The following is a 27,724-nucleotide window of genomic DNA, read 5'->3' as shown; positions in this document are numbered from 1 at the left end:
GTGAGCTATCACCAGCTGCCGATCTACAAAGGTTTCTGTTGGTCAACCTCAGTGTAGCAGGTGTGTTACTGTAGCAGTGTATACTGTACTGTGACAATTAGGTGAGATGGGTTGGGATCCAATAAAGCTAAGAATACATAAACATTTAAAAATTGGTTGTTTTCGACAGTTAGCTTATCCCTAACTTTCCTGTTCCAGAAAAAACCGATCTGGGTCAGTTTGTGGACGTTTACTTGGTTTACATTAAACAGAATAGGCACATTTCTACCATAGCATTCATTCTAACATTCGCTATTAGTGCTTGTTACTGGCAAGCCCACGGATAATAATATGTTTTTAGAATATGGCTGCTGAAAATGCAAGAGGCAAACAGACCAAGTTTTAAGCTTTTCTTTTCTAGAGCACAGAAAACAGTCAAGTCTGGAACCGGGTCCCAGGTTTCTCACTAAAAGCACAGTATCTTTCACTACCACTCAAAAGTTCTAGAAAGCGTGCTCAACTCTTGCAAAGTAACATCTACTGAAATGATCTCAAAATTAGTGCCTAAAAATTTTCTATTTAAATAAAAATTAGAAGCCATGAAAGAGTCTAGATGCTGAACAACATTTTATTTATGCTGCCAAAAATGGCAGACTTTAAAATCATTTTCTCTTGTAGTAAAAAATGTTAAAAGTTAAAGCACCGATTTTTAATTGTACATTATATATTATCATGTTAATACACTATATCAAAGTACTGAAGAACATTGTTTTAATAACATGACAGACATAGCCAGTTAAATTGTATAGTTTTAACACAAGTAAAAAGTGAATTACTATCAAAATTTAATACCAAAATAAACATTATTTACTTCAAAAAATGGCTTTAGAGGACCTTAAACGTTAATATATGTTAAAAGAAAGTGTCCACCAAAATGGAAGATAGATCAATATTGAGTAGATAATTAACATAACAAATTATGACACTGGTACTTTTAATTCAAAAGTTCTCCTGAGTTTGTCTCAGATAAGATTAAGGATCACAATATGATAGTCAGCTAAGGATTAATTTTAGTGTACTAACTTCTTAAGACTACATGTAAGTTTTCAGAGGTAGGGCAAACACACCTTAAAACAGTAATATAATGTCCTTTAAATGTTGTGAAGAACTTTGCAAACATGCAGAAATAAATTTTTTTTTGTTTGTTTTTTTGCTGTGCGTGGGCCTCTCACTGCCGTGGCCTCTCCCGTTGCGGAGCACAGGCTCCGGACGCGCAGGCTCAGCGGCCATGGCTCACGGGCCCAGCCGCTCCGCGGCATGTGGGATCCTCCAGGACCGGGGCACGAACCCGTGTCCCCTGCATCGGCAGGCGGACTCTCAACCACTGCGCCACCAGGGAAGCCCAGAAATAAATTTTTTTATGTATTTTTCTTTGGTTCACTAAGCTTTCTTCTTTTTGGCACTGACTCTTGACTAGAAGAATCAAGGTGATGAAGGACCTGTCAAAAGAAAACAACGACTAAGAATAGATACTTTCCAGTTTAAATGTCTTTAAGTTTTGAGCTTTTTCATGTCTCTGAGGTCCCTTCCTTCCTTCCTTCTTTCCTTTCTTCTTTTAAACATTTGTAACTAACATACCATTTCCTAAGATAGGATAGCTGGGTTCTCTAAAAGTAGGTAAATTTTATTATTGACATATTTATATATCCTGATGGCTGCTGAAAGTATAGCCTTACAAAATATAAGGTTTTCATTAGGGATGTTGGAGTAGTTAGAAAGATAGATTTGACATTATGTTCTCAAAATAGTAAAATATTTTGAGGGGAATGAGGGGGGAGAGATTAAAAAATGAGCTGCAAATAGAGAAACATTCCACTTTGGCATCATGTAAGATTTAAATCATGTTTTGTTTTTGTATATGGTGCTTAGCAGTGCCCGATAGATTTTAGAAATTCATTGCACCCTTGAATGAATGGGAGGGTGAACAGGAAAATTGCTAACAAGATTCTGAGTTATCAAACTTTTATTTTTCTGGTAAAACTCACTAATGATACAAATTGGATTATGATTTTGCAGAAAAAATCAAGGCTTAATACACTGGGGAAAAAATTAAAGAACCTAATATATCAGGTTATTCCATTCCCTTCTTAAGATATATAAATTGAAAACAGTATTAACCAACTAGTATATTTTTGAGATTACCCCTTTAACACTTGATTTCTAAAAAGAATCTTAAGTTTTCAGTTATCTAATTTTAACCTACTACTAATAATAAAAATTCTGGTTGAAAAAGTATAAATATTTATCTCAGAAATGACAAATACATTATCTGATTTGGTAAAATAAGGTTCCAAATATAAGACAACTGTTACAAGATTTAGGTCAGGAAAATTTTCTTTCTTCTAAGGTACTAGGAGGAGATGCTATATTTTTAGAGAACATGTGGATTTGGTAACTTACCTTGTTTCTACTTTCTCTAGAAAGCTCAGATCAAACCTGTGGCCCAATTCTAATTCTATATAAATAAAATGGCCTGAATATTCTTGTACTCTCATTTTCTCATTCTATTCATATTTTTCCTGACATAGATCTTTTAAATTTTTATTTTATTTTTATTTATTTTTGGCTGCATTGGGTCTTTGTTGCTGCGCGTAGGCTTTCTCTAGTTGCGGTGTGCGGGCTTCTCACTGCAGTGGCTTCTCTTGTTGCAGAGCATGGGCTCTAGGCGCGCGGGCTTCAGTAGTTGTGGCACACGGGCTCTAGAGTGCAGGCTCAGTAGTTGTGGTGCACAGACCTAGTTGGTCCGCGGCATGTGGGATCTTCCTGGACCAGGGATCAAACCTGTGTCCCTTGCATTGGCAGGCGGATTCTTAACCACTGTGCACCAGGGAAGTTCCCTGATGTTGATTTTTATTTTATAAATTCCTCCAACTATTTCAGATCATTCATGGAATAAGACAGTAAATGTTTACATGGAAAAATTAATAAACCACATAGCATATTTTATTTTAAAATCACCTCATTTTTTAGAATCAAATATATTTAAACAAGATTTAGATACCAGAGCTCTGAGGTATATCCAGGAATATAATCATATTTATCATTAAATTTAATCTATAGTAATGATATTCTGATACTTGCTATTTTATTCAGCCTATATATAAGACTTACTGTTTTCGCAGATTCAAGCTGACTTCTCTTCCGATTTTCCTTAGAAGATTTTACTTGTTGATTTCCATTAGCCTCCACAAAGATAGAATAATTACTAATTGGTTATTTCTCAAAGAACAACAAACATGCTTTTTCAACCGCAGGCAGCTATATGCGGTTTTTAAAAGAACAACTTTACTGCGATATAATTCAGATACCATACAATTCATCCATTTAAAAGTGTACAAAATTAAGTGATTTTAAGTATATTCACAGAGTTGTGCAACCATCACCACAGTCAATTTTACAGCACTTTCATCCTCCAAAAAGAAATCCTGTACCCTTATAGCTATCACTCCCCTATTCCCCCATCCTCCCGCCAGCATTAAGACTTTCTGTTTCTATACAAATCCCTATTCTGGGCTTTCATATAAAGGGAACCATATTATATATATATATATATATATATATATATATATATATATATATATATATATATATATATATATAGTGTGTGTGTGTGACTGGGTTCTTTCACTTAAAGAAACGTACTGGTACTTCATTCCTTTTTATGGCTGAATAATAATAGTCTACTGTATGAATACCACATTTTGGGGCTTCCCTGGTGGCGCAGTGGTTGAGAGTCCGCCTGCCGATGCAGGGGACACGGGTTCGTGCCCCGGTCTGGGAAGATCCCACATGCCACGGAGCGGCTGGGCCCGTGAGCCATGGCCACAGAGCCTGGGCGTCTGGAGCCTGTGCTCCACAACGGGAGAGGCCACAACAGTGAGAGGCCCGCGTACAGAAAAAAAAAAAAAAAAAAAGAATACCACATTTTGTTTATCCATTCATCTGTTACATTTAGGTTTTTTTCCCCACCTTTTGCCTATTGTGAATAATGCTACATATGCGGTTTTTAAAATGAATATTGGATGGTGACAAATTATTAGCTGCTATAGTATTATTCTCTAAAAGTACATACTTATTTTCTGATGCTTGCAATGTCCTTCTCAATGATAACTTCCTTAGTATATATATTATTAAATATTTTCATTTCCTGCGCTTTTCTAACCATAATTCAGTCATTATTCTCAAATACAGGAGTACTTTGGTGGAGTAAAGGATAGTAAAGAATACTCATCCTAAACAGAAGCTGCCTAGGAAGAACATTTTGCTGCTAGGGGTAGTAATTTTTGAAATTCTTTTATCTCTTGCTTTTCTCAGCACACTAGTTTGAACGCTGCCTTCTACCAGTTCTTAACTTCCCATCGAGAATGTGGAAAAAAAGGATACCTAAAAATGGCACTATCATCAATGGTGTTCTGGTAAATGTTTAACAACCAGTTCTCTGGGAGAAAGAAATCCTGAGTTGAGGCATTTGCTGATTTCCATGCTATGAATACTCTCATCATGTCCAGTTTCAAGCTGTCAACATGATGTCACTGAATAAAGAGTTGGAAACAAATGCTCCAGCGTACCACTGTTAGAGTGTGCTATTTGTTTCCTTACATTTTACAGAATGCTTTTTCTTCACCTCTGAACCTTTGAGAGTAACTTAAGGGTCTAAACAAAATACAAATTTCTATTCAGTACAACTCATAAAACAGTCATTTTTTAATGTCTTATTAACACGATAGTCCATTTACAAGATAGAACATGGGAACAGTTTGGTGTTCTAGGAAATTTCCTTGGGAGTCTGGATGATAGCATCACTTCTCAAAGCCTTTCCTGGATTCCCCTATTTTTTTAAAATAAATTTATTTATTTTTGGCTGTGTTGGGTCTTCATTGCTGCACGCGGGCTTTCTCTAGTTGGGGCAAGAGGGGGCTACTCTTCGTTGCGACACGCAGGCTTTTCATTAGGGTGGCTTCTCTTGTTGCAGAGCACGGGTTCTAGGCGCACGGGCTTCAGTAGCTGTGGCACGTAGGCTCTGTAGTTGTGGCTCGTGGGCTGTAGAGCATAGGCTCAGTAGTTGTGGTGCACGGGCTTAGCTGCTCCAGGGCATGTGGGATCTTCCTGGACCAGGGCTTGAACCTGTGTCCCCTGCATTGGCAGGCGGATTCTTAGCCACTGCGCCACCAGGGAAGTCCCTCCCCTCTCTACTGTACCTTCAGTAAAATTAACCATTCTTTCCTTTGTGCCTCTATGTAGCCTATTCAGACTGTTATTATGGCCCTGTATCACTGCTTGTTGACCTCCAATTACTACATTTTCATCTAAGAACAAGTTATACCTCCAGCACCTAGTAAAGTACCTGAAACATAGTATGTGCTTACCAAACGTTGGTCCAATAAATGAAGTATTAAAAGCAAAATAAACTCAAATATGGGGGGAAATTACAAGGTTAGAATGGAAAACAAATCTAAAGAGATGCTTTTACCATTTTATTCTGAAAGATTTTTCCACTTCTTGTTTTGCTTTGAGACACATCAAGTTCAGATGTTTTACTGACTAACTGCTCAACCTAGAAAAGAAAATAATTACACAAAACCACATAAAATAATATAATAAAAGTTTTTCGTAACAATAATGGGGGTCAAAAATTCAATCACATAAAATTTAGGGTCTTGCTATTTTGGGTTAATGAAAACCAATAATTTTGTGTTGGTTCTGTCATAAAAAGTACAAAGGTAAAGATAGTGAAACTGACACTGTACACAATTGACCATTCACTGAATTCAGAAAGTCCCAAATTATCACTAGGCACCACTCTTCCAGAAGATAAGAACTTCAGCCCACCCCCATTGAAGAAAGGCTGCGCAAAGGAAGGCAGACAATCATCAGTCCCATTACTTTCATGTTGATTTTATCTAAATGTTATTTCAGGATTTTACTGTGTGTAGAAAACAAAATTAAACATGTTCTGCTCCAAGGCAACAAAAATGTATTATATAGTCCATTTGTAAATACAAAGGGTTGTGGAGTTAATAATTGCTTAAGATTTTATTTAGCTCTGAAATTCTGAGATTCTCTGAACAGTATTTAGGTTCATTACTAAACAAATCAACCAATAAAATACTTAAAACTTTTCAACGTATAATTCTCGAATTTTATTAATAAGCATTCTTAATACCTAATTTTCTTCTAAAAGACCTAGAATATAAGAAAATCTGAGAAATAACTAAATAAGCATATAAGCACCTGTCTTTTGAAAAAAATAAAATTAGAAGTGAGATAGAACTGTCAAATTTATACCTGAGAATGAGAAATTGAAAGATCTGGACTTTCTTTAGACCTCATAGCTTCATCTTCTTCACAAACTACACCTGGTTCTGTTAAAAAAAAATAGCTAAAATGGTATAAAATTGAATTGGAAGTGAATTAATTTACATTTTCATTAACTTCTTACCTCCAAGTTCAGAAGATCCAGGGTTTTTTTTCTGCTCTTCCATTTTAGTTTCAATGTCAAAATCATTCTACATAATTACATGAAGGAAAAAATGGACATATTTCAAAAAGAAACTAAAACAACTGGGTAGAATATTTATGAACAAATTTGTTTTATGTGAAGGTTAAATATAACATAACACTACAATGACCTTACACTTGCTAGAAATAAAGTGGCCCTATAATTACTATAATAAGGCAACTTATTTATCCAAAGTATAAAATCCTATTTTTTTTTTTTTACTTTGCAGGGTTGCTTTAAGGCAGATGATAAAAATATACAACTTTCTCAAAAATGTATGATGGTTCTAAGAACACTTAGATCTTACTATTGTTTGAGAACACTGAATTAGACATGGTCACACAACAAGCTACTCCTTCTGTAGCTCTGGAATTTCTGTATAGATATTAGCATAGACTCTGAATATGACCCAACCCTCTTCAGGGAGTTGGGGAAGGATAAGCACAGTTATGGTATGGTAGAAATAGCAAAGGTTTAATGTCTATAATTATTATTCCTTTTGTGACATTTGTCAAAGAGCTTTAAATATTTTAAAGAACGCTTCATAAATCCCAGCCATATTTGTTTATAAGGCAAGACTGGGATTTAGGTTTTAGGAAGAAAATTCCTTATTCTTTGACTGAAATGGTTAAAAACTGAATTTTCTACTTGTAAGGATGTGGCCACAGAACCTAAATCAGAATAGTCAATCTCTATACATAAGAACTGTGGTCATAATTTAGAATAAAATGAGACAAGAGAAGACAACAAAGATGAGATTAAAGAACAATTATATATATATATTTTTTTAAGAACAATTATATTAATGATGAAAGATTTTCTGGGAGTGAGGCTATAACAAAAAAAGCTTTTTTTATACTTCAATTCATCCATTCATTCAACCAATACTGAGAATGCATTCCGTAAATCTAAGTGTTAGGGACAGGAGGATTAAAAAGATAAGACACTTTTCCTGCCTTCCAGGAACTTCCAGGCTGCTTCAGGACACTGAATTTCCAGGCCCTGAAGAAATTCAAGCATGAGCACTTAGTAGGGGTGTTGTATGGTAGAAAAGATTCCAGCATTCGTTGGGGAATTAGAGTAGTTCAGTGGTCTTCTTTTCTTTTTGGCCGCGCCGCAGGATCTTAGCTCCCCAACCAGGGACTGAACCCAGGCCCTGGCAGTGAAAGCGCTGAGTCCTAAACACTGCAGCACTAGGGAATTCTGTGATTTTCAAATTACACTCCAGACCAAGGGGTTTCCTCAGAGTCCACTATGAGGGTAGGTGATGTGGTGAGTGGCTCGGCCTCCAGGACCATTCCCTACTTCATTCACAGTAGTTGTGCTTTTAAATTTCTGAGAATAATGTTGTTTGCATCCAGGTAAAAAGTTTTAAAACCAAAAACCTTAACCTTCTTTAAGGTCCCTTCCAAACTTGAGTTTATGATTGTAATAAATATTTATAGCTATTAAAGTCCTCAGAATTGAATCAAACATTCATTACTCTTGTTCTTCATAACTCTTTGAATATACTTACACTTATGTAATGCTCCTGTTCATCTTTGAAATCATCTTTGTCCATAAGAATTTTTTGAAGTGGTGTTCTTAATTGTTTTGGTGTTAATACAGATGAATCAATATTTTCTATTCGTTCTTTGTCAGTGGTCACTTTTACTTTGAAGGTGTGAAAAGGTGTTGGGATTTCTCCCACATTTAAGTACATAGGCTCCCCTTCAAATATCACTCCTTCACAATTACCATCCTTAAAACCAGGAGGCTGGTAACCTGGGGGTGTAACTGCAGAAAAGTAAGTATAAACTGTGCTGTTCATGAAACTGAAGAAAATACATTAATTTTTATTATTATAAAATATATGCAGATTAAAGAAATTTCAAACAGTATAGAAGAACATATAATAAAAAGTAAAAATCACTCTCCTACTATCTCCAAGTTCCTATTTTATTCCTTAAAGGTAAACTTTTTTCCCTACACTTGACTGACTATGTGACCTTGAGGAAACTACTTGTCATCCTTGATTTGGTTTCCTCATCCATCAAGTGGGGTAAATACTAGTACCTACCTCATAGGGTCACTGTGGTATTAAAGTCTGTAAAATGCTCAGAACAGAACTGGCACAGAGTTAAGTATTCAATAAATGTTAGTTATTGTTGATGCTTTATGTTCTTCTAGAAGATACGATGCATGTAAAGTATATATTTTATATATTTATATAATAAATATAATATATAATATTTAAATTATATAATAAATACATGTATATCTCTTTAAAAAACACAAATGAGGTCATACTCTTCTGTACCTAGCTGTTTTTAACATCACCTTTTTTTAAAAAATTTATTTAATTTATTTTTATTTTTGGCTGCGTTGGGTCTTCGTTGCAGTGCGTGGGCTTCTCATTGCAGTGGCTTCTCTTATTGTGGAGCACGGCACGTGGGCTTCAGTAGTTGTAGCGCATGGGCTTAGTTGCTCCGCGGCATGTGGGCCAGGGCTCAAACCTGTGTCCCCTGCATTGGCAGGCGGATTCTTAACCACTGCGCCACCAGGGAAGCCCTTTAACATCACCTTTTAATCTGTTTTTAATATTTTTTGGATAACAATTTATCAGCACATTCTTTTAAATAGCTTGCACAGCACTACTATATAGATGCACCATAATTTATTTACTCAGTCCTCCAATAAACAACTCAAGGTTGTTCCTGGTTTAACCAATACATTATGAAAATCCTCATAAACCTATAACCTTGCAAGGTTGTCTAAGTATATTCGCAAGATACTCTTCTAGCTACAGAATTTCTGGATTAAAGAGAATGTGCCAAATTTTGATACTGCCAAACTGTCCTCTTAAAATGTTACATGGCACCTATATACATTCCCTCAAGAGTATACAAAAGTACCTGCTTACTCCCACACCCTTGCCAACAATGATTTTACAAGTTTTACTGATCTGATAACTGAAAAATGGTATCTCATTGCTTCACTTCCTTAGTTATGAATGAGGTTGAACTTCACATGGACATGTTCAGACCACTGGAGAAGTTGTGTGTATTTTTTCAAATACTGATATTAAATATAAATTTTATAATTTCAAAAAATATATAACAATTTAGGTGCTTACAAACATTTGGGATGGAAACTGTTTCGATGACAAGAAAATATACAGATATCAACTGAAACAGGATGAACTGGAAATAGTACCTTCATCGTAGTAAAAAAGTTTCATGGTCAAACAAACATCATTAGGTAAAGGTCCCAGATTTTGCATTAGAACATAAATCTTGCGAATGAGAAGAATACTTGCTTTCTTGGTGTCAGCAGATGACATACTAGATTCACTGCTTTGGTTTTTACTGGAAGAGAATCACACATTAATTTCTTTTATAGCACCCATAGCTTCTAATAACATAACTTCACATTTTACTACTTGAGATTCTTATTCCCATTAAAGCATTAAGTTGTTAAGTTAAAAATTGTGATATAATGTGTTTTAATGCCACTATTATAAAAATTAATATCACTGTTAATATTATTATTATAAACTAATTTACATATATTAAATTAATATGCATTTTATACAAGATGTTTAAAGGAAACGAATGATGGACTTTTATTGTATTTCTTTTATTTTAATTTTTAAAAATTTATTTTATTTTATTTATTTTATTTTTGGCTGCACTGGGTCTTAATTGCTGTGCACGGGCTTTTCTCTGGTTGCAGCGAGCAGGGGGCTACTCTTCGTTGCGGTGCGTGGGCTTCTCATTGCGGTGGGTTCTCTTGTGGAACACGGGCTCTAGGCATGCAGGCTTCAGTAGTTGTGGCACGCGGGCTCAGTAGTTGTTGCCCACAGGCTCTAGAAAGCAGGCTCAGTAGTTGTGGCGCACGGGCTTAGTTGCTCCGTGGCACGTGGGATCTTCCTGGACCAGGGATCAAACCTGTGTCCCCTGCATTGTCAAGTGGATTCTTAAGCACTGCGCCACCAGGGAAGCCCTTTACTGTATTTCTAATAACTTAAGCATACAGTGGCTTTCCTACTCTTTGGCTCTGTTTCACAATCAAAACAGTATATAATTAGCCACAGAATTCTGGCTTGCAGCCACTCCAAGAATATTTTGTATCCTTGATGGTTAATTGGGGATGTTTGAGAAGTTTCAGAATTATTCCTGAAGTTTAGCTATATAGTATTAATAAGTGGTAATCTGTAATACAAAAAGAAAACTATAGAACAATACCTTATGAAGTCCATGATTGGTCCATTACTGGTGTACTTGAATTTAAACTGGTAACATTCTGAAATTGTCTTAAATAGAAAATACTGCAGTTATGAATCTGATATACAGTACTGGTGGCCAAGTAGCTATATATAGCTTTTGTATGACTCACCATTTATTTAATAATTTCTTCTGCATGTTAATCCCTATTCGTCCATTGAAACTTTCCAGTCCTAATAGTCAATTCCCAGGGTCTGGGATCCGGGGCTTCAGTGTTGGAGAGATAGTTATTCCCTCGGTCATTGCAATGTATGTTTTACATACCAGAGGGAAGGAACTCCTTAGCAGGCAGGTGAGGGAGGCAGCACATCTCTTCCTCTAACAGAATGACTAAGCACAGGGCTTCAATCCTTGGTAACCACAAGCAAGTCATTTAAGCCCACTAAGTCTCAGTTTCCCCAGCTAATAAAAGGGGTTGAAAATAGTACCTATCTCATTGGTGCCTATGAATATTTATCAAATGGGATAATTTATATAGAGCCCTTAATAAAGTATCTGGCACACTAAGCATTCAATAAATATTAGTGCATCAGCAATGTTGCTCTTTTACTGAAAGAAAAAATGTGCAACTATAAAACATCTTCAGATGTACATTTTCTGTACATTTTCTGAACAGTTTCTGTGCAATCAAATAATTCATAGCCTTTGCCCATATGATTTCGTCACCATGGGCATATATTAAGCATTAATTGTAGGCTTAATTTGTAGTATCAAAGAAAAGACATTCCTAGCTCTCTTGAAGCTCTAATACTTTTATTGCTTTCTTTATATTCCATTGCTCACTTAGGGATGGGGTTAGCTTTCTCTTTCTTTTTTAAAAATCTGCTTCTCCATGAGTGAAGGAAACACGATATTGTAACAGCTATAGTGTAATGGGTAAGCACTCAGATCATGAACTGGCCTTCTTAGGTCCAAATTCTGGTTCTGCCACTATGACCTTACACAAGAAACCTTGTGTCTAGGTTTCCTCATCTATAGAGTGGAGATGATAATGATATATTACCTCATGATGGTTATAATGAATAAATGAGATAATGCACATGAAACCCCAAAGAACAGAGCCTAGGAATAGTAAGCACTCAGTAGATCTTTCCCCTTTGTTTCTTGTCTTCTGGTTTTCCCTTTCATTTATTATAACCCTTTCTTTCCTTTAACTGTCAGATGAACAGGTAGATGTGACTGGATTGGAGTGAATATTCAAAGATTAAGGATGAGTATCTTATTTTTCTCAAACTCAAACATTTTATAATTCTAAAACAAGAATATAATTAAAAAATATTGCAAAGAACCAGAAGTCAGGAGATTTAGGTTATTTCTAGTGGTTTGTCTTTGTGGCCTAGGCTCAGTCACGTAATCTCTCTTGTAGTAAGTGTATTAATCTGTTTAAATATAACAATACAAGCCCTGTCTTACCTCAAAAAAGTCTTTATGAGGTTCAAATTTTGAAAATATATGTGAAAGTGCATTGATAAAAGCACAGTTAAAAGCACTGGATATTATTATATTTTTATGTTACTTATAGATATTAGAAGCATTATGGGGGTTTTTTGGCATTATTTTTTTTTAATAACTTAAGCATACTTACCTGAGGGTCTTCTGGATTACTATATACCTATTTAAAAATAATTTACAATTTAGTAAATTGTAGAGGCTAAGTATTCAAGGAGAACTAAATTGGATGTTTAGACTAAAATATTAAATGAATTCAGTAAAACAAAATACAAAACGACCCCCTCAAAATATTAGCTACTTTTCCATTAAATAGATCAGTAGTTTGTATCAAGTGACATGATCAATAGGTGGTTTTAATGTTATTTAATTAAGCAAGGCTGAATTTGACAGTCTTTAAAAAAGAATATACAATTTAAAAATACTTACAGCTAGAACAACCAACCTTAGCTGAAACAAAACAAAGAACAAAAATCTTATTTTTTTTAATTAATTAAATTTTTATTTTCATAGTTTAAATATTATATGTTTCAGGTGTACAACATAGTGACTCACAATTTTTAAAGGTTATACTCCATTTATAGTTATTATAAAATATTGGTTATATTCCCTGTGCTATACAATATATCCTTACAGCTTATTTATTTTATACATAGTAGTTTATAAAAATCTTATTTTTATTCTATGAAATATTTGTGCATGATGGACCATAAGAATTCTTTGTCCTTTTTCAACATTTATTCCTAATAAAAATAATCTTACATTAAATAGACTTCATATGATGCATGTAAAGCAATACCTCAGATATCTTTCTCTATTCCCCAAAATATCTATTTCTAGTTGACTTACTGAAAGTTGAAATTCATATCGCTAACTTAAGCAAACGGGCATTACTGCCAGTTACAAGGAAAATATGTATTGTGAAATAACACATTAAATATTACCAATATGAGAACTGATTCTGAAAAGAGAAAAAGAGAGTTCAGAGCCCTGCTCATTTAGTAAAGGGAAGAGGCTTTGGAGACTACAGGAAAAGAGAATCACAGGAAATCATTCACTCAAGTAATCTGCCAAAATCTGAGTCATCCTTGATTTGGATCTTTTCCTTATATTCCAGAACCAATCGTCAACAAGTCCACTCAGTTCTGCCAGATATATCCTGAATCTTCTCATTTTTCTCCTTTGCCATCCTGGTCTAAGCCACCATTATTTTTTATCAGTACTGTAGTAATGGATTAAGTGTCATTCTCCTTAATTCCAATCTTATTCTCCTTCTACAGTACATTCTCTAAATAGCAGTTCAGAGTGATTTTTCTTTTAATTTAGAATATAAATCAAATGATGTTACATTTCTACTCAAAACCTTCAAATGGCTTTTATTTACACCTAAAATAAAATCCAAACTCTTTTTTTTTTAAAGACTTTTTTTTTCTTTTTTTGATGTGGACCATTTTTAAACTCTTTATTGAATTTGTTACAATATTGCTTCTGTTTTATGTTTTGGTTTTTTGGCCCTGAGGCACGTGGGATCTTAGCTCCCTGATCAGGGATTGAACCCGCACCCGCTGCATTGGAAAGCGAAGTCTTAACCACAACCACTGGACCTCCAGGGAAGTCCCAAAATCCAAACTCTTTACCTACACAGCTCTGAATGCTCTGGCCCTGTCCATCTCCACAGGTTCATCTCCTGCTGCTCTCTTGCACTGCTCACCACACTCTAATCATTCTGGCCTTCTGTTTGTTCCTTGAACTCTCCAAACTCCCCTCCAACTCTTTGCATTTGCTGCTCTGTCAGGAATATTCTCCCAAAATCAGTGCCTAGCTGGTTTCTTCTAATTCAAGTCTCAGCTTAAATATCACCCCCTCAGAGAAGCTCCTCAGACTACCCTATCTAAAGTTACCCCATCTCTCCATTTGCCACATACTTTTTCTTAAAATGTTAATGGCAGTTAACACTATTGGATGTTATCTAATTTCCTTGTTTTATTGACTATTTTCCCATTATAGAAGGGACCCTCTTCGTCTTGTTGACCACTGTTAGCTTACCCAGCTCCTAAGAGGAGGCACTCAATATTTAATGAATATTAAATACATTATGTCTTAATGAGGGAGGTTGGTGACCATGGATAAAATTTTATCTTTTTCATAATTTTTTTTAGAGTTGGACTTCTTTGTATATATTGATACAAACATAAGCTAAGTAACTATACAAAAAGGCTTGTCACAATTTAACCTAGACTACATGTAAATTTATTTCTGAACTCTCATGAAGAAATAACTTATTAAATTATTAGTATAAACATGATAATAGAAGGCATGTGAAACTAATGAATAAACTATTTTAAAAGACTTTTTAATTCATTAAGTTTTTGTAAGTTAATATGTGTTATTAATACAAATGAGTGTTATCAACCAAAACTTGGCAAAATTCGTTAAGTACTAATTCTGTTTGCTTTAAATGAGTTGAAAATCAGTCTTTAAAATACTCAAATTTTCAGCTTTGGTCTGGCCTATGCCCAAGTTAGTTTAAGTTAATCTTTTACTACATGTAACGGCTGTTACATTTGTAGAATATAAACTGTAGAAAAAAAGGATAAAGAGATACCGACTTACATATTTTTTCTCTAAAGCATCATAGCATCCGGACATCCTAAAAAATAATCAAGGATTCATTTTTAGACTGAATGCACTTCCAGAAAATAGTTCTTTTAATAAGTCTCCATATTATCTCATTACTAAATAATACACGGTTTTATTATTAAAGCTTCCTTCTTATTAACTAGCTTAAAATAATAAAACAAAACAATGTGGCAGATATATAAAATGTCAATAGTGGATGGAAGGAAAGGAAGATAGAAAATATCTGGCAGCTATTTGTGAGGAACAATAATAGGAAAGTGAAGCCTGCTCACATGGAGCATGAAATAAAGTAAAATTTTAATGCAAAAATCCAAAGACCTGCAAAAATGGTATACAGAGTTAAAGAGGGAATCACTAAAACTGGGTTAAACACTTAAAGGTATCCAAGGCACAAAAAAATGTGATTTAAGAAAAAATAATTTTCTTTCATTAGGTATTTCACTTACCACTTCAATAACTGTGTAGATCCTGGACAATCCTTCTGTTCTCTCAGAATTCTGACACACATATCTAAATGCAAAAATAATGATATAAATATAGAGCTACTTAAGATTAGCAAACAAATAGAAATTTAAATGAAGATTATTTTCTTCAGCTGTGTATTACAGGTTTATTATTAATGGTAATTAACTTCCAGATGATTGATGTTAATATAATTAAAGGAAGAAAGTTTACATGGAAACAAATAATCTTTTTATCCCTTTTATAAAATTGCATCATAATGATTAGGATGTATGTTGATGGGTAGAAAAATTTTTCCATTTTCAAAGCTATAGAAACTTAGATATAACACTTTCATGCCATTGTCATCCAAGAGTCTTAGCATATTTGCTATGGACTCTTATCCCAGTAAAATACTTGTAAAAGGCCAAGAAGTTAACAGGCTATCAGATAGAGCCCTGTAAGGAAGCAATAAGTAATATAGTGGAAAGGATGAGGTCTCTCAGTCTCAGGTTCCTTATCAGAAAAATAGGAGTAATATCTAACTCATAGGTCTGTAATGTGAACTAACAAGATATCATACATAACATGGTGCTTAACATATTGCCCACAGAGTTGGTGTACAATGTTAGGTATACATTATGTGCTAGGCAATAAGTTATTATTATAGTATAAACTGGCTCTATTTTACTTCTTTAAAATAACACAAGAACATACACTACCACTGTACGAGGCTATAAATAGGATGTTTTTGCTATTTACTTCATCATTATAAGAATAATGTCAGGTGATATTATACTTGAGAGATTAAGGGAAATTTTTATGATTAAGTGCTTTCAAAGGTATTGAATATACTTTAAAAAAAATCACTTAGATGTCCACACAAAAACTTGTACAGGAATGTGGCATTATTTATAATAGCCAAAAAGTGGAAACAACCCAATGTTCATCAACTGATGAGTGGATAAATAAAATGTGGTATATTCATATAATGGAATATTATTTGGCCATAAAAAATGAAGTACTAATCCATGCTACAAAATGGATGAACCTTAAAAACATTATGCCAAGTGAAAGAAGCCAGTCACAAAGGACCACATATTGTATGATTTCATTTATTTGAAATGGCTAGAATAGGCAAATCCATAAAGACAGAAAGCAGATCAGTGGTTGCCTAGGACTGGGAAGTGGCGGAAGTGGAGAGTGACTTAATGGGTATGGGGTTTCCTTTTAAGGTGATGAAATGTTCTATAACTGACTGTGGTGAATATACCCAAAATCAATGAATTGTGCACTTTAAATGAGTGAATTGTTAGATATGCAAATCATATCTCAATAAAGCTGTCATTATAAAAACAAAATCTCTAAGTCAAAAATTATCATTTTAGAGCAAGCCAAAATAAAAATAACATCTTTAAAGAAAGTCTTTAAATAAACATTATATTACCATATAGATATCTTGTTCCATAAGCACATTCTGGGAATATTCCTCTCAAATACGTGATGCAGGATATTGAAACTGCTAGAAGCCTCTTCACTAACACTAAAGACTGCTGCTCAGTTGATATCTTACTGGGAAGTACAAACGTACTCTAAATTCAAGGGAAATTAAAACATTTTATTTAGATTTACTAAAAATACAGTCTTCCAGAACTTAAAAGTAGATCTAATTTTTTGCACAAGCATGGTACTTTCCCAAAGAATTCTTAACCATAGCAGTTAGTAATCCCCCCAAAATCAGAGTGGCTTCTAAAATGTGAGGGTGTTTGCAGGGTAGCAGCCTAAAGGTAACATGCAAAAAGTGCTTAAGAATCGTGTTAGAAATCCCTTGCACATTAACTGTCTGTAACTGCATAATACATGGATAGATAACACTGATTTTTCTCTTTAGTCACTGACTGGGTTTAACACAGGTAACTGTAATGCAAGATCTGTGAAGGGTAAACAATTTTATCTTTGTGGGGCATAAAAATTCATTTTCTAGAAGCGGACTGCTATTAGTGATAATTTCATCAAAGGAACCTAATAGCATTCATTGATACCTAATGTGAACTGAATTTGAACCAGCAATTTAATACAATGCATCAAGCATCCAACAGAATTCTCCATTAATTCAACTTAGTTTAGCAAATATCTTCATTCTTAAAACATTGAGTTTACTGATATCACTAAACCCTCAAAGAGGTGACTCTAACTTTCTAACATAAAAATAGGTGAGACTTCAAGAAACAATAAAATTAGCTAAATTAAAATATATTAAAATACAAGATCATAAAAAAAATACAAGAAATCATACCATGGAGGTTCTGTGCAATTGTGCAGTGGCCATCCTCTGATAAAGTATTTTCTTTCATTCAACCTTGTGACACAAATACAAGCTTTAACTTCAGATCTTATTTTTATCACTAATTTGGTTTACTATATGTAAAGTCAGAAAGAATTTTATGTGACTAAATGACAGGATTTTTTTTAACTTAGAATCTTCGAAAACATATTCATTTTTCTATAGAACTCTTTTGAGTAAAGTGCTAATTTTAAACCATTTGACTAGCAACCCTCACATAAAAGAGTTATTAATAAAGCTCTTTAGAGCTTCCCTGGTGGCACAGTGGTTGAGAGTCCGCCTGCCAATGCAGGGGACACGGGTTCGGGTCCCGGCCCGCGAAGATCCCACATGCCGTGGAGCGGCTGGGCCCGTGAGCCATGACCACTAAGCCTGCACGTCCGGAGCCTGTGCTCCGCAACGGAGAGGCCACAACAGTGAAATGCCCGCGTACTGCAAAAAAAAAAAGAAAGCTCTTTAAGAGACCTCTTTTGTGTGTGTGTGGTACGCGGGCCTCTCACCGTTGTGGCCTCTCCCGTGGGAGGTGGGAGGTGGGAGGTAACAGGAAAAGACATTAAAAAGTAAAAGAATAAAAGAAAAGGGAAAGAAAGGAAACAAAGAAAACAAAAACGAAACAAACATGTATTACGTAAGGTCTGAGGGTCCGGCGGCAGCGACCAGGCGAGAGGCACGACGTGGCATGCGCTTTGCCCGATGCGCTTGCGCCTTCCTTCTACGGTAGCCGGCAGAGGCGATTCAGTAGGCTTTTGACCTTTGGTCGGGGTCACCTTTCCCGCCAAGAGCAGCGCAAGGTGCGCTGGGAACACCAAGAGCCTGAAGGACTCCTCTCAGCCAGAAAAGCCGCACGTCAGCGGGGGAAGGTTAACAGCATGTGCGAAGAATTCCCGATATACATAGCCGTCTTACAGTGACCAAGGTGTTCTCAACGGCCATTTAATTAGTCAAATTAATTTCTGATTGTTTTCTAACTTTTGATTTTGTTATTGGATCTACCACATACTGCATTCACGCTTTACAGTTCCTGTGTCTTCAGGAAACCAGCTGCCCTAGCAGTCTCCTACCTAGATGTTTCCACTGTGCTATATCTGTGGGGACAGTGTTAGCTTTACTGTAATTAATGTCTCATTTAGAAGCAAAATAAAACTCAGAGCTGGTAGGTAGTTGGAGAATGTTTAGTAATACAAACTTCTTAGTTTGCAGATTGTTATATATGCAAATAAGTTGTGTTAGTAGTGTATATATATATTAATTTCTCATAAACTTTGGTATGTCTGCATTACCAGTTAGAAAACAGCCACCCCAGATATGAAAAGATTTTCCCAGAGTCAATTAGGAGAGGAATGAAGACCAGAACCCTGTTTTCAGGGTCAAAAATAGTGAAAATCCCCTGGTCTATTTATTTTGCTTCATATTTCCCTTACACTTAAAGTTTTGTAAATAATTAAACAGAAACCTCAATTAAATAGAGTTGGGAGATCAGAATGGGGAGTTCTCATGCCCTGAGAGGGAGCAGAGTCCAATAGGAAGGACTCCAAAGAGTACTTCCCAGGACTTCTGCTGCCAGTGTCCTTGTCCCCATGGTGAGCCACAGCCACCCTCTGCCTCTGCAGGACAACCCCCAACACTAGCAGGTAGGTATGGTTCAGTCTCCTATGGGGTCACTGCTCCTTCCCCCGGGTCCTGATGCACACACTACTTTGTGTGTGCCCTCCAAGAGTGGAGTCTCTGTTTCCCCCAGTCTTGTCCAAGTCCTGCAGTCAAATCCCACTAGGCTTCAAAGTCTGATTCTTTAGGAATTCCTCCTCCCGTTGCCGGACCCCCAGGTTGGGAAGCCTGACGTGGGGCTCAGAACCTTCACTCCAGTGGGTGGGCTTCTGTGGTCTAATTGTTCTCCAGTTAGTGAGTCACCCACCCAGTGGTTATGGGATTTGATTTTATTGTGATTGCGTCCCTCCTACCGTTTCATTGTGGCTTCTCCTTTGTCTTTGGATGTGGGGATCTTTTTTGGTGAGTTCCAGTGTCTTCCTGTGGATGACTGTTCAGCGTTAGTTGTGATTCTGGTGTTCTCGCAAGAGGGAGTCTCATATGTTTGGTTTTTTTTTTTAATTTAATTTTATTTATTTTTTTATACAGCAGGTTTTTTAAAATTTTAATTTTATTTATTTTTTTTGTACAGCAGGTCCCTATTAGTCATCAATTTTATACACATCAGTGTATACATGTCAATCCCAATCTCCCAATTTATCACACCCCCACTCCCATGCCCCATGGCTTTCCCCCCTTGGAGTCCATACATTTGTTCTCTACATCTGTGTCTCAATTTCTGCCCTGCAAACCGGTTATCTGTACCATTTTTCTAGGTTCCACATATATGTGTTAATATATGATATTTGTTTTTCTCTTTCTGATTTACTTCACTCTGCATGACAGTCTCTACAAATGACCCAATTTCATTCCTTTTTATGGCTGAGTAATATTCTATTGTATATATGTACCACATCTTCTTTATCCGTTCGTCTGTTGATGGGCATTTATGTTGCTTCCATGACCTGGCTATTGTAAATAGTGCTGCAATGAACATTGGGGTGCATGTGTCTTTTTGAATTATGGTTTTCTCTGGGCATATGCCCAGTAGTGGGATTGCTGGGTCACATGGTAGTTCTGTTTTTAGTTTTTTAAGGGACCTCCATACTGTTCTCCACAGTGGCTGTATCAATTTACATTCCCACCAACAGTGCAAGAGGGTTCCCTTTTCTCCACACCCTCTCCAGCATTTGTTGTTTGTAGATTTTCTGATGATGCCCATTCTAACTGGTGTGAGGTGATACCTCATTTAGTTCTGATTTGCATTTCTCTAATAATTACTGATGTTGAGCAGTTTTTCATGTGCTTACTGGACATCTGTATGTCTTCTTTGGAGAAATGTCTATTTAACTCTTCTGCCCATTTTTGGACTGGGTTGTCTGTTTTTTTAATATTGAGCTGCACGAACTGTTTATATATTTTGGAGATTAATCCTTTGTTTATTCGTTTGCAAATATTTTCTCCCATTCTGAGGGTTGTCTTTTCCTCTTGTTTGTAGTTTCCTTTGCTTTGCAAAAGCTTTTAAGTTTCATTAGGTCCCATTTGTTTATTTTTGTTTTTATTTCCATTATTCTAGGAGGTGGATCAAAAAAGATCTTGCTGTGATTTATGTCAAAGAGTGTTCTTCCTATGTTTTCCTCTAAGAGTTTTATAGTGTCTGGTCTTACATTTACATCTTAATCCATTTTGAGTTTATTTTTGTGTATGGTGTTAGGGAGTGTCCTAATTTCATTCTTTTACATGTAGCTGTCCAGTTTCCCCAGCACCACTTATTGAAGAGACTGTCTTTTCTCCATTGTGTATCCTTGCCTCCTTTGTCATAGATTAGTTGACCATAGGTGCATGGGTTTATCTCTGGGCTTTCTATCCTGTTCCATTGATCTATATTTCTGTTTTTGTGCCAGTACCATATTGCCTTGGTTACTGTAGCTTTGTAGTATAGTCTGAAGTCAGGGAGTCTGATTCCTCCAGCTCCTTTTTTTTCCCTCGAGACTGCTTTGGCTATTCGGGGTCTGAATAGCCCCAAAGAGTCGTATATATTTTTAATGGCATTGTCCAGTGGACTCCTAGTTCTGGAATGTTTAAGTCCTCTTGTTTCTTTACCTTTTTTTTTATCCAGTTAAAAGTTTTGTCAACTTCTATGGTGTCTCCCAGACTTGCTCTTTGTTTTTGATTTGTTTGTAATTTTTTTCCTTTATTCACAGTTACAAATTTTGTCCAGAGTTTTAGTGCCACACATATACTTGATGTAGTACCTTCAAGCTAGTATTCTTTTTATTTTCTTCAAATCATCCTATATACAGTTTCCAGAGTAAGACTTTTTTTAATTTCTTTTTTGATTTAACATTTTTATTTTATTTTATTTTTTGTGTAAACTATTTTATTTTTAAAAAAAGGCTTTTTATTTCTGTAAGTTTGAAATTACTTACGGCTAAAAATTTCTCCTTATATTACACATACAATAAAGATTTTTGTTAAATATTTCATTATTCTACTTACTAGTTCAGAGGTTCTTCACCTGGGATCCACGGATTCCTAAAGGATCCATGGATAGAATTCAGAAAATCTGTGGATTTTTATGGGGAAAACAATAACATCTTTATTTTCATCAACCTCTAACTGAAAGCATTTCCTTCAATTCTGAACATAGTTCATAAAACACAGTAATATTAGCAATACTTGTAATTCTATCACCCAAAGAAAACTCAGATATTTTTGTATCACATTACAGTTTTTTCAGGTATCTTCAAATATCATTTATACTTGTCACTCTTTTAAATTTAAGATAGTTATTAACTCTTGTTATTTAATGCATTTTTAAAGAAGCATGTTTATGGTGAACTTCCTAGGATCCTTCTCAGTGATGTAAGTTGCTGAGCCAAGTGTTATTTTAGCCATGGTTGTGCCTCCGGTTTATGTAAAACACACACACGTCACTTAACCCTGTTTGTATGAAATGTCTATATCTTGAGTATATCAAGAAAAATCAAGGTGAAAGCATTCTTGAAAAAAAAAAGAAACATGTTTATTACTATAGCACAAAGTTATATTTAAAATTTTTAATAACTGTATTTCAATATAATCAGCATCCTTTGTAATTCTATGTATTTTATTTTATGGATTTAAAAACATTATTCTGAGAAGGTGTCCATAGGCTTAATGAGACTGACAAAGGTTAAGAACCTATGTTTTTGTTCCATTTACAGTGCTTGAAAAATTGTGGGCAAAATAAAAATTAAAGAATAATCAACTAAACACTTTTTATTTTAATTTTATTTATTTATTTTGTCTGCATTGGGTCTTCGCTGCAGTGCACGGGCTTTCTCTAGTTGTGGCTAGTGGAGGCTATTCTTCGTTGTGGTGTGTGGGCTTCTCATTGCAGTGGCTTCTCTTGTTGTGGGGCATGGGCTGTAGGTGCACGAGCTTCAGTAGTTGCGGCACATGGCCTCAGTAGTTGTGGCACACAGGCTTGGTTGCTCTGGGCATGTGGGATCTTCCCAGACCAGGGATCGAACCTGTGTGCTCTGCGTTGGCAGGCAGATTCTAAACCACTGTGCCACCAGGGAAGTCCAACTAAATACTTTTTAACTACAATATTTCTCTACACTTTTGATAATATTCATATATTATTACCATGTTTTTATAGTGAGCAATTCTTGTTCTTTAAAATGTACTTTGTGGAAAGGGAACCAAAGATAGTAAAATTAGTTTAGGTTCAGTTTAGTATATATTAATGACATCATCCCATACATTTTTCATGTCATAGACATGAACTTATAAAATTTAAAATTCCTGCTACCTCTTCAGAACCTGTCTACTAATCTAGAGCAGCAATCTAATTACTCATAAAAATGTGAGTAATGGAATATTTTTAAAGAAATGCAGTTTGGTTATTTTTTCAGGATGACTAATAATTTGTCCCCAAAAGATACTGGCCCATTGCTAATGACTAGGTAAAAATAATTTGAATTAGTATAATTACTGTTGATCATTAAAATAATTATTACAAAACGCTTGAAAATAGATTGTCTCTTTAGCATGTGTCTACTTTGACATTATTTATTTAAAAACATTTACTGAATCCTTTTATGTGAAAAGATACAATCTCAGGACATGAAGAACCTAATAGTTTCTTCCATTAAACTTGCCATAGTGCGCAGTGGTTAAGAATCCACCTGCCAATGCAGGGGACATGGGTTCAAGCCCTGGGATGGGAAGATCCCACGTGCCACGGAGCAACTAAGCCCGTGTGCCACAACTACTGAGCCTATGTGCCTACAGCCCATGCTCTGCAACAAAGAGAAGTCACCGCAATGGGAAGCCCACGCACTGCAATGAAGAGTAGCCCCCGCTTGCCAAAACTAGAGAAAGCCCGCGTGCAGCAATGAAGACCCAATGCAGTCAAAAATAAATAAATAAATGTATTTTTTTAAAAAAGTTGCCATAGCATGTGATGTATCGCATTGATTGATTTGTGTATATTGAAGAATCCTTGCATCCCTGGGATAAATCTCACTTGATCATGGTATATGATCCTTTTAATGTGTCCTTGGATTCTGTTTGCTAGTATTTTGTTCAGGATTTTTGCATCTGTGTTCATCAGTTATACTGGTCTATAATTTTCTTTTTTTGTGACGTCTTTTTCTGGTTTTGGTATCAGGGTGATGGTGGCTTTGTAGAATGACTTTGGGAGTGTTTCTCCCTCTGCAATTTTTTGGAAGAGTTTGAGAAGGATCAGTGTTAGCTCTTCTCTAAATGTTTGGTAGAATTCGCCTGTGAAGCCATCTGGTCCTGGAATTTTGTTTGTTGGAAGATTTTTAATCACAGTTTCAATTTCGTTACTTGTGATAGGTCTGTTTTTATATATATATATATATATATATATATATATATATATATTTTAAGATATATGTATATTTTTAATGCTTTTCTAGTTTTAAAAAATTTCTTTTATTTATTTATTTGGCTGCATTGGCTCTTTGTTGTTGCGCGCAGGCCCTCCCCAGTTGTGGCGAGCGGGGGCCATTCCTCCCTGCGGTGGGTGGGCCCCCCATTGCAGTGGCCTCCCCCTTTGCGGAGCACAGGCTCCAGGCACATGGGCCTCAGTAGTTGTGTCACGCAGGCTCAGTAGTTGTGGTGCACAGGCCTAGCCGCTCCGCGGCATGTGGGATCTTCCCGGACCAGGGCTCAAACCTGTGTCCCCTGCATTAGCAGGCGGACTCTTAACTACTGCACCACCAGGGAAGCCCTGTTTATATTTTCTAATTTTTCCTGGTTCAGTCTTGGAAAACTGTACCTTTCCGAGAATTTGTCCATTTCTTCATGGTTGTCCATTTTATTGGCATATAGTTGTTTGTAGTAGTCTCTTATAATCCTTCGTATTTCTGCAGTGTCAGCTGTGATTTCTTTTCTTTTTTTTTTTGCGGGGAGAGGGGTACATGGGCCTCTCACTGTTGTGGCCTCTCCCGTTGCGGAGCACAGGCTCCGGACACGCAGGCTCAGCGGCCATGGCTCACGGGCCTAGCTGCTCCGCGGCATGTGGGATCTTCCCGGACTGGGACACGAACCCATGTCCCCTGCATTGGCAGGTGGACTCTCACTGCGCCACCAGGGAAGCCCCTATCCTTGCTGCTTTTAATATTTTTTTTTGAATTTAATTTTTATTAGTTTGATTAATGTGTGTCTTGGTGTGTTTTTCCTAGGGTTTATCCTGTATGGGATTCTCTGTGCTTCCTGGACTTGGGTAACTATTTCCTTTCCCAGGTTAGGGAAGTTTTTGCCTATAATCTCTTGAAATATTTTTCAGACCCTTTCTTTTTCTCTTCTTCTTCTGGGACCTCTATAATTCAAATGTTGGTGCGTTTAGTATTGTCCCAGAGGTCTCTGAGATTGTCTTCAATTCTTTTCATTATTTTTTCTTTATTTTGCTCCTCAGCAGTTATTTCCTCCATTTTGTCTTTCAGCTCACTTATTCATTCTTCTGCCTCAGTTATTCTATTATTGATTCCTTCTAGTGTATTTTTTGTTTCAGTTATTGTGTTGTTCATCTCAGTTTGTTTGTTCTTTAGTTCTTCTAGATGTTTGTTAAACATTTCTTGTATTTTCTCAATCTGTGCCTCCATTTTATTTCCGAGATTCTGGGTCATCTTTACTATCATTACTCTGAATTCTTTTTCAGGTAGATTGCCTACTTCCTCTTCATTTATTTGGTCTTGTAGGTTTTTACCTTGCTCCTTCATCTGTAACATATATTTTTTTTTGCTCTCTCATTTTTCTTTCTTTCTTTTTTTTTTCTTTTATGAGTGGGATTGTGTTCCTTTCTTCCTGGTTGTTTGGCCTGAGGCTTCCAACATTGGAGTTTGTAAGCTGTTGGGTAGAGCTGGGTCTTGGTGCTGAGGTGAGGACCTCCATGAGACCTCACTCTGATGAATAGTCCCTGGGATCTGAAGTTCTCTGTTAGTCCAGTGTTTCGGACACAGAGCTCCCACCACAGGAGCTTCGGCCCCACCCCCAGCTCATGAACCAAGATCCTGCAAGCCATGTGGGGCAGCAAAAAAAAAAAAAAGAGAACAGTACCAAAGTAAAAAATAAAATTAGACTAGGAAACTAACAGATATGTTAGAAACAATATAAAAATAAAAATATAGATGAATCAAAAACCAGAAGGTAAAACAGTACCACAATAGTAAAAAAGAGGAGGAGGGGAAAAAAAAAAAAGGTGGGGGGAAGGCTTGGCTGTGGAGGGCAGGGCCTAAGCAAGGGTGAGGTTTGGGTGGTGGGTGGGGCCTATGCTTGGGATCCACAAGGCTGGAAAAGGCGCTGGGGGCTGTGGGGGATAGGGCATAGGCTCAACAGGAACAGAAGGGGCCCAGGTATACCCCCCACCCCTGGTCTCAGAGGGTGGAGGAACCTCACCTGGGAGCCCAGCAGCCTTCCTGGGCTCGAGTGGGCGCGGCAAACACCATCTACTCCTCTCCTGCTCCTCCCAAAGGGCCCCTTCTGCCTGCCTCTCCTGATCTCCTCAGCCTCTCTCTTATGCCCCCAGGACCCATGCGGCCTGGAGGAGGCTGTGGAGGGAAGACTGATATCACTCATGAATATAGATGCAAAAATCCTCAACAAAATACTAACAAACAGAATCCAACAACACATTAAAAGGATCATACACCATGATCAAGTGGGATTTATCCCAGGGATGCAAGGATTCTTCAATATATGCAAATCAATCAATATGATACACCACACTAACAAATTAAGGAATAGAAACCATATGATCATCTCAATAGAGGCAGAAAAAGCTTGTGACAAAATTCAACACGCATTTATGATAAAAACTCTCCAGAAAATGGGCATAGAGGGAACCTACCTCAACATAATAAAGGCCATATATGACAAACCCACAGCAAGCATCATACTCAATGGTGAAAAACTGAAAGCATTTCCACTAAGATCAGGAACAAGACAAGGATGTCCACTCTCGCCACTCTTATTCAGCAGAGTTTTGGAAGTCCTAGCCACGGCAATCAGAGAAGAAAAAGAAATAAAAGGAATACAAATTGGAAAAGAAATAAAACTGTCACTGGTTGCAGATGACATGCTACTATACGTAGAAAATCCTAAAGATGCCACCAGAAAACTACTAGAGCTAATCAATGAATTTGGTAAGGTTTCATGATACGAAATTAATGCACAGAAATCTCTTGTATTCCTATACACTAATGATGAAAAATCTGAAAGAGAAATTAAGGAAACAATCCCATTTACCATCGCAACAAAAAGAATAAAATACCTAGGAATAAACCCACCTAAGGAAGTGAAAGACTTGTTCTCAGAAAACTATAAAACACTGATGAAAGAAATCAAAGATGACCTAAACGGATGGAGAAATATACCATGTTCTTGGATTGGAAGAGTCAGTATTGTGAAAATGACTATACTACCCAATGCAATCCCTATCAAACCATGGCATGCTTCACAGAATTCTTTAGTATTCTTCATAGAATTAGAACAAAAAATTTTACAATTTGTATGGAAACACAAAAGACCCCGAATAGCCAAAGCAATCTTGAGAAAGAAAAACAGAATTGGAGGAATCAGGCTCCCCAACTTCAAACTAGACCACAAAGCTACAGTAATCAAGACAGTATGGTACTGGTACAGAAACAGAAATATAGATCAATGGTACAGGATAGAATGTCCAGAGATAAACCCATGCACATATGGTCACCTAATTTACGACAAAGGAGGCACGAACATACAATGGAGAAAAGATAGCCTCTTCAATAAGTGGTGCTGGGAAAACGGGACAGCTACATGTAAAAGAATGAAATTAGAACACTTCCTAACACCATACACAAAAATAAACTCAAAATGGATTAAAGGCCTAAATGTAAGACTGGACACTATAAAACTTAGAGGAAAACATAGAAAAAACACTCTTTGACATAAATCACAGCAAGATCT

At 36.2% G+C, this 27,724-nt stretch overlaps 1 protein-coding gene and 1 long non-coding RNA gene across 2 annotated transcripts in view; one reads left to right on the top strand and one right to left on the bottom strand.

Annotated features, from left to right (window-relative positions):
- Positions 1-1,397: 1,397 nt before the first annotated feature.
- HORMAD1 (HORMA domain containing 1) lies at positions 1,398-17,716 on the bottom strand (the record flags this gene model as incomplete). The annotated part of the gene is made up of 14 exons (XM_082662680.1): positions 17,630-17,716; positions 16,781-16,925; positions 15,339-15,402; positions 14,866-14,902; positions 12,682-12,702; positions 12,389-12,415; positions 10,765-10,832; positions 9,734-9,885; positions 8,055-8,314; positions 6,479-6,545; positions 6,325-6,401; positions 5,510-5,593; positions 3,151-3,222; positions 1,398-1,478 (listed from the first exon to the last, which is right to left on the bottom strand). The coding sequence occupies exons 1-14, from the start codon at positions 17,660-17,662 to the stop codon at positions 1,398-1,400; spliced, it is 1,188 nt and encodes a 395-aa protein (XP_082518806.1). The 5' UTR covers positions 17,663-17,716.
- A 1,487-nt stretch (positions 17,717-19,203) lies between these two features.
- LOC309839349 overlaps positions 19,204-27,724 on the top strand; it is a 42,433-nt gene continuing 33,912 nt past the window's right edge. The window contains exon 1 of the long non-coding RNA XR_014298503.1: positions 19,204-19,308. This is a non-coding gene — a long non-coding RNA (uncharacterized lncRNA). The remainder of the gene's footprint in view (positions 19,309-27,724) is intronic.

Source organism: Grampus griseus (genome assembly GCF_964374135.1).
Source record: "Grampus griseus genome assembly, chromosome: 1".
Classification (NCBI taxonomy): Eukaryota; Metazoa; Chordata; class Mammalia; order Artiodactyla; family Delphinidae; genus Grampus; species Grampus griseus.
The sequence above is the reverse complement of the archived record's forward strand: the minus strand, read 5'-3'. Positions and strand labels throughout refer to the sequence as shown.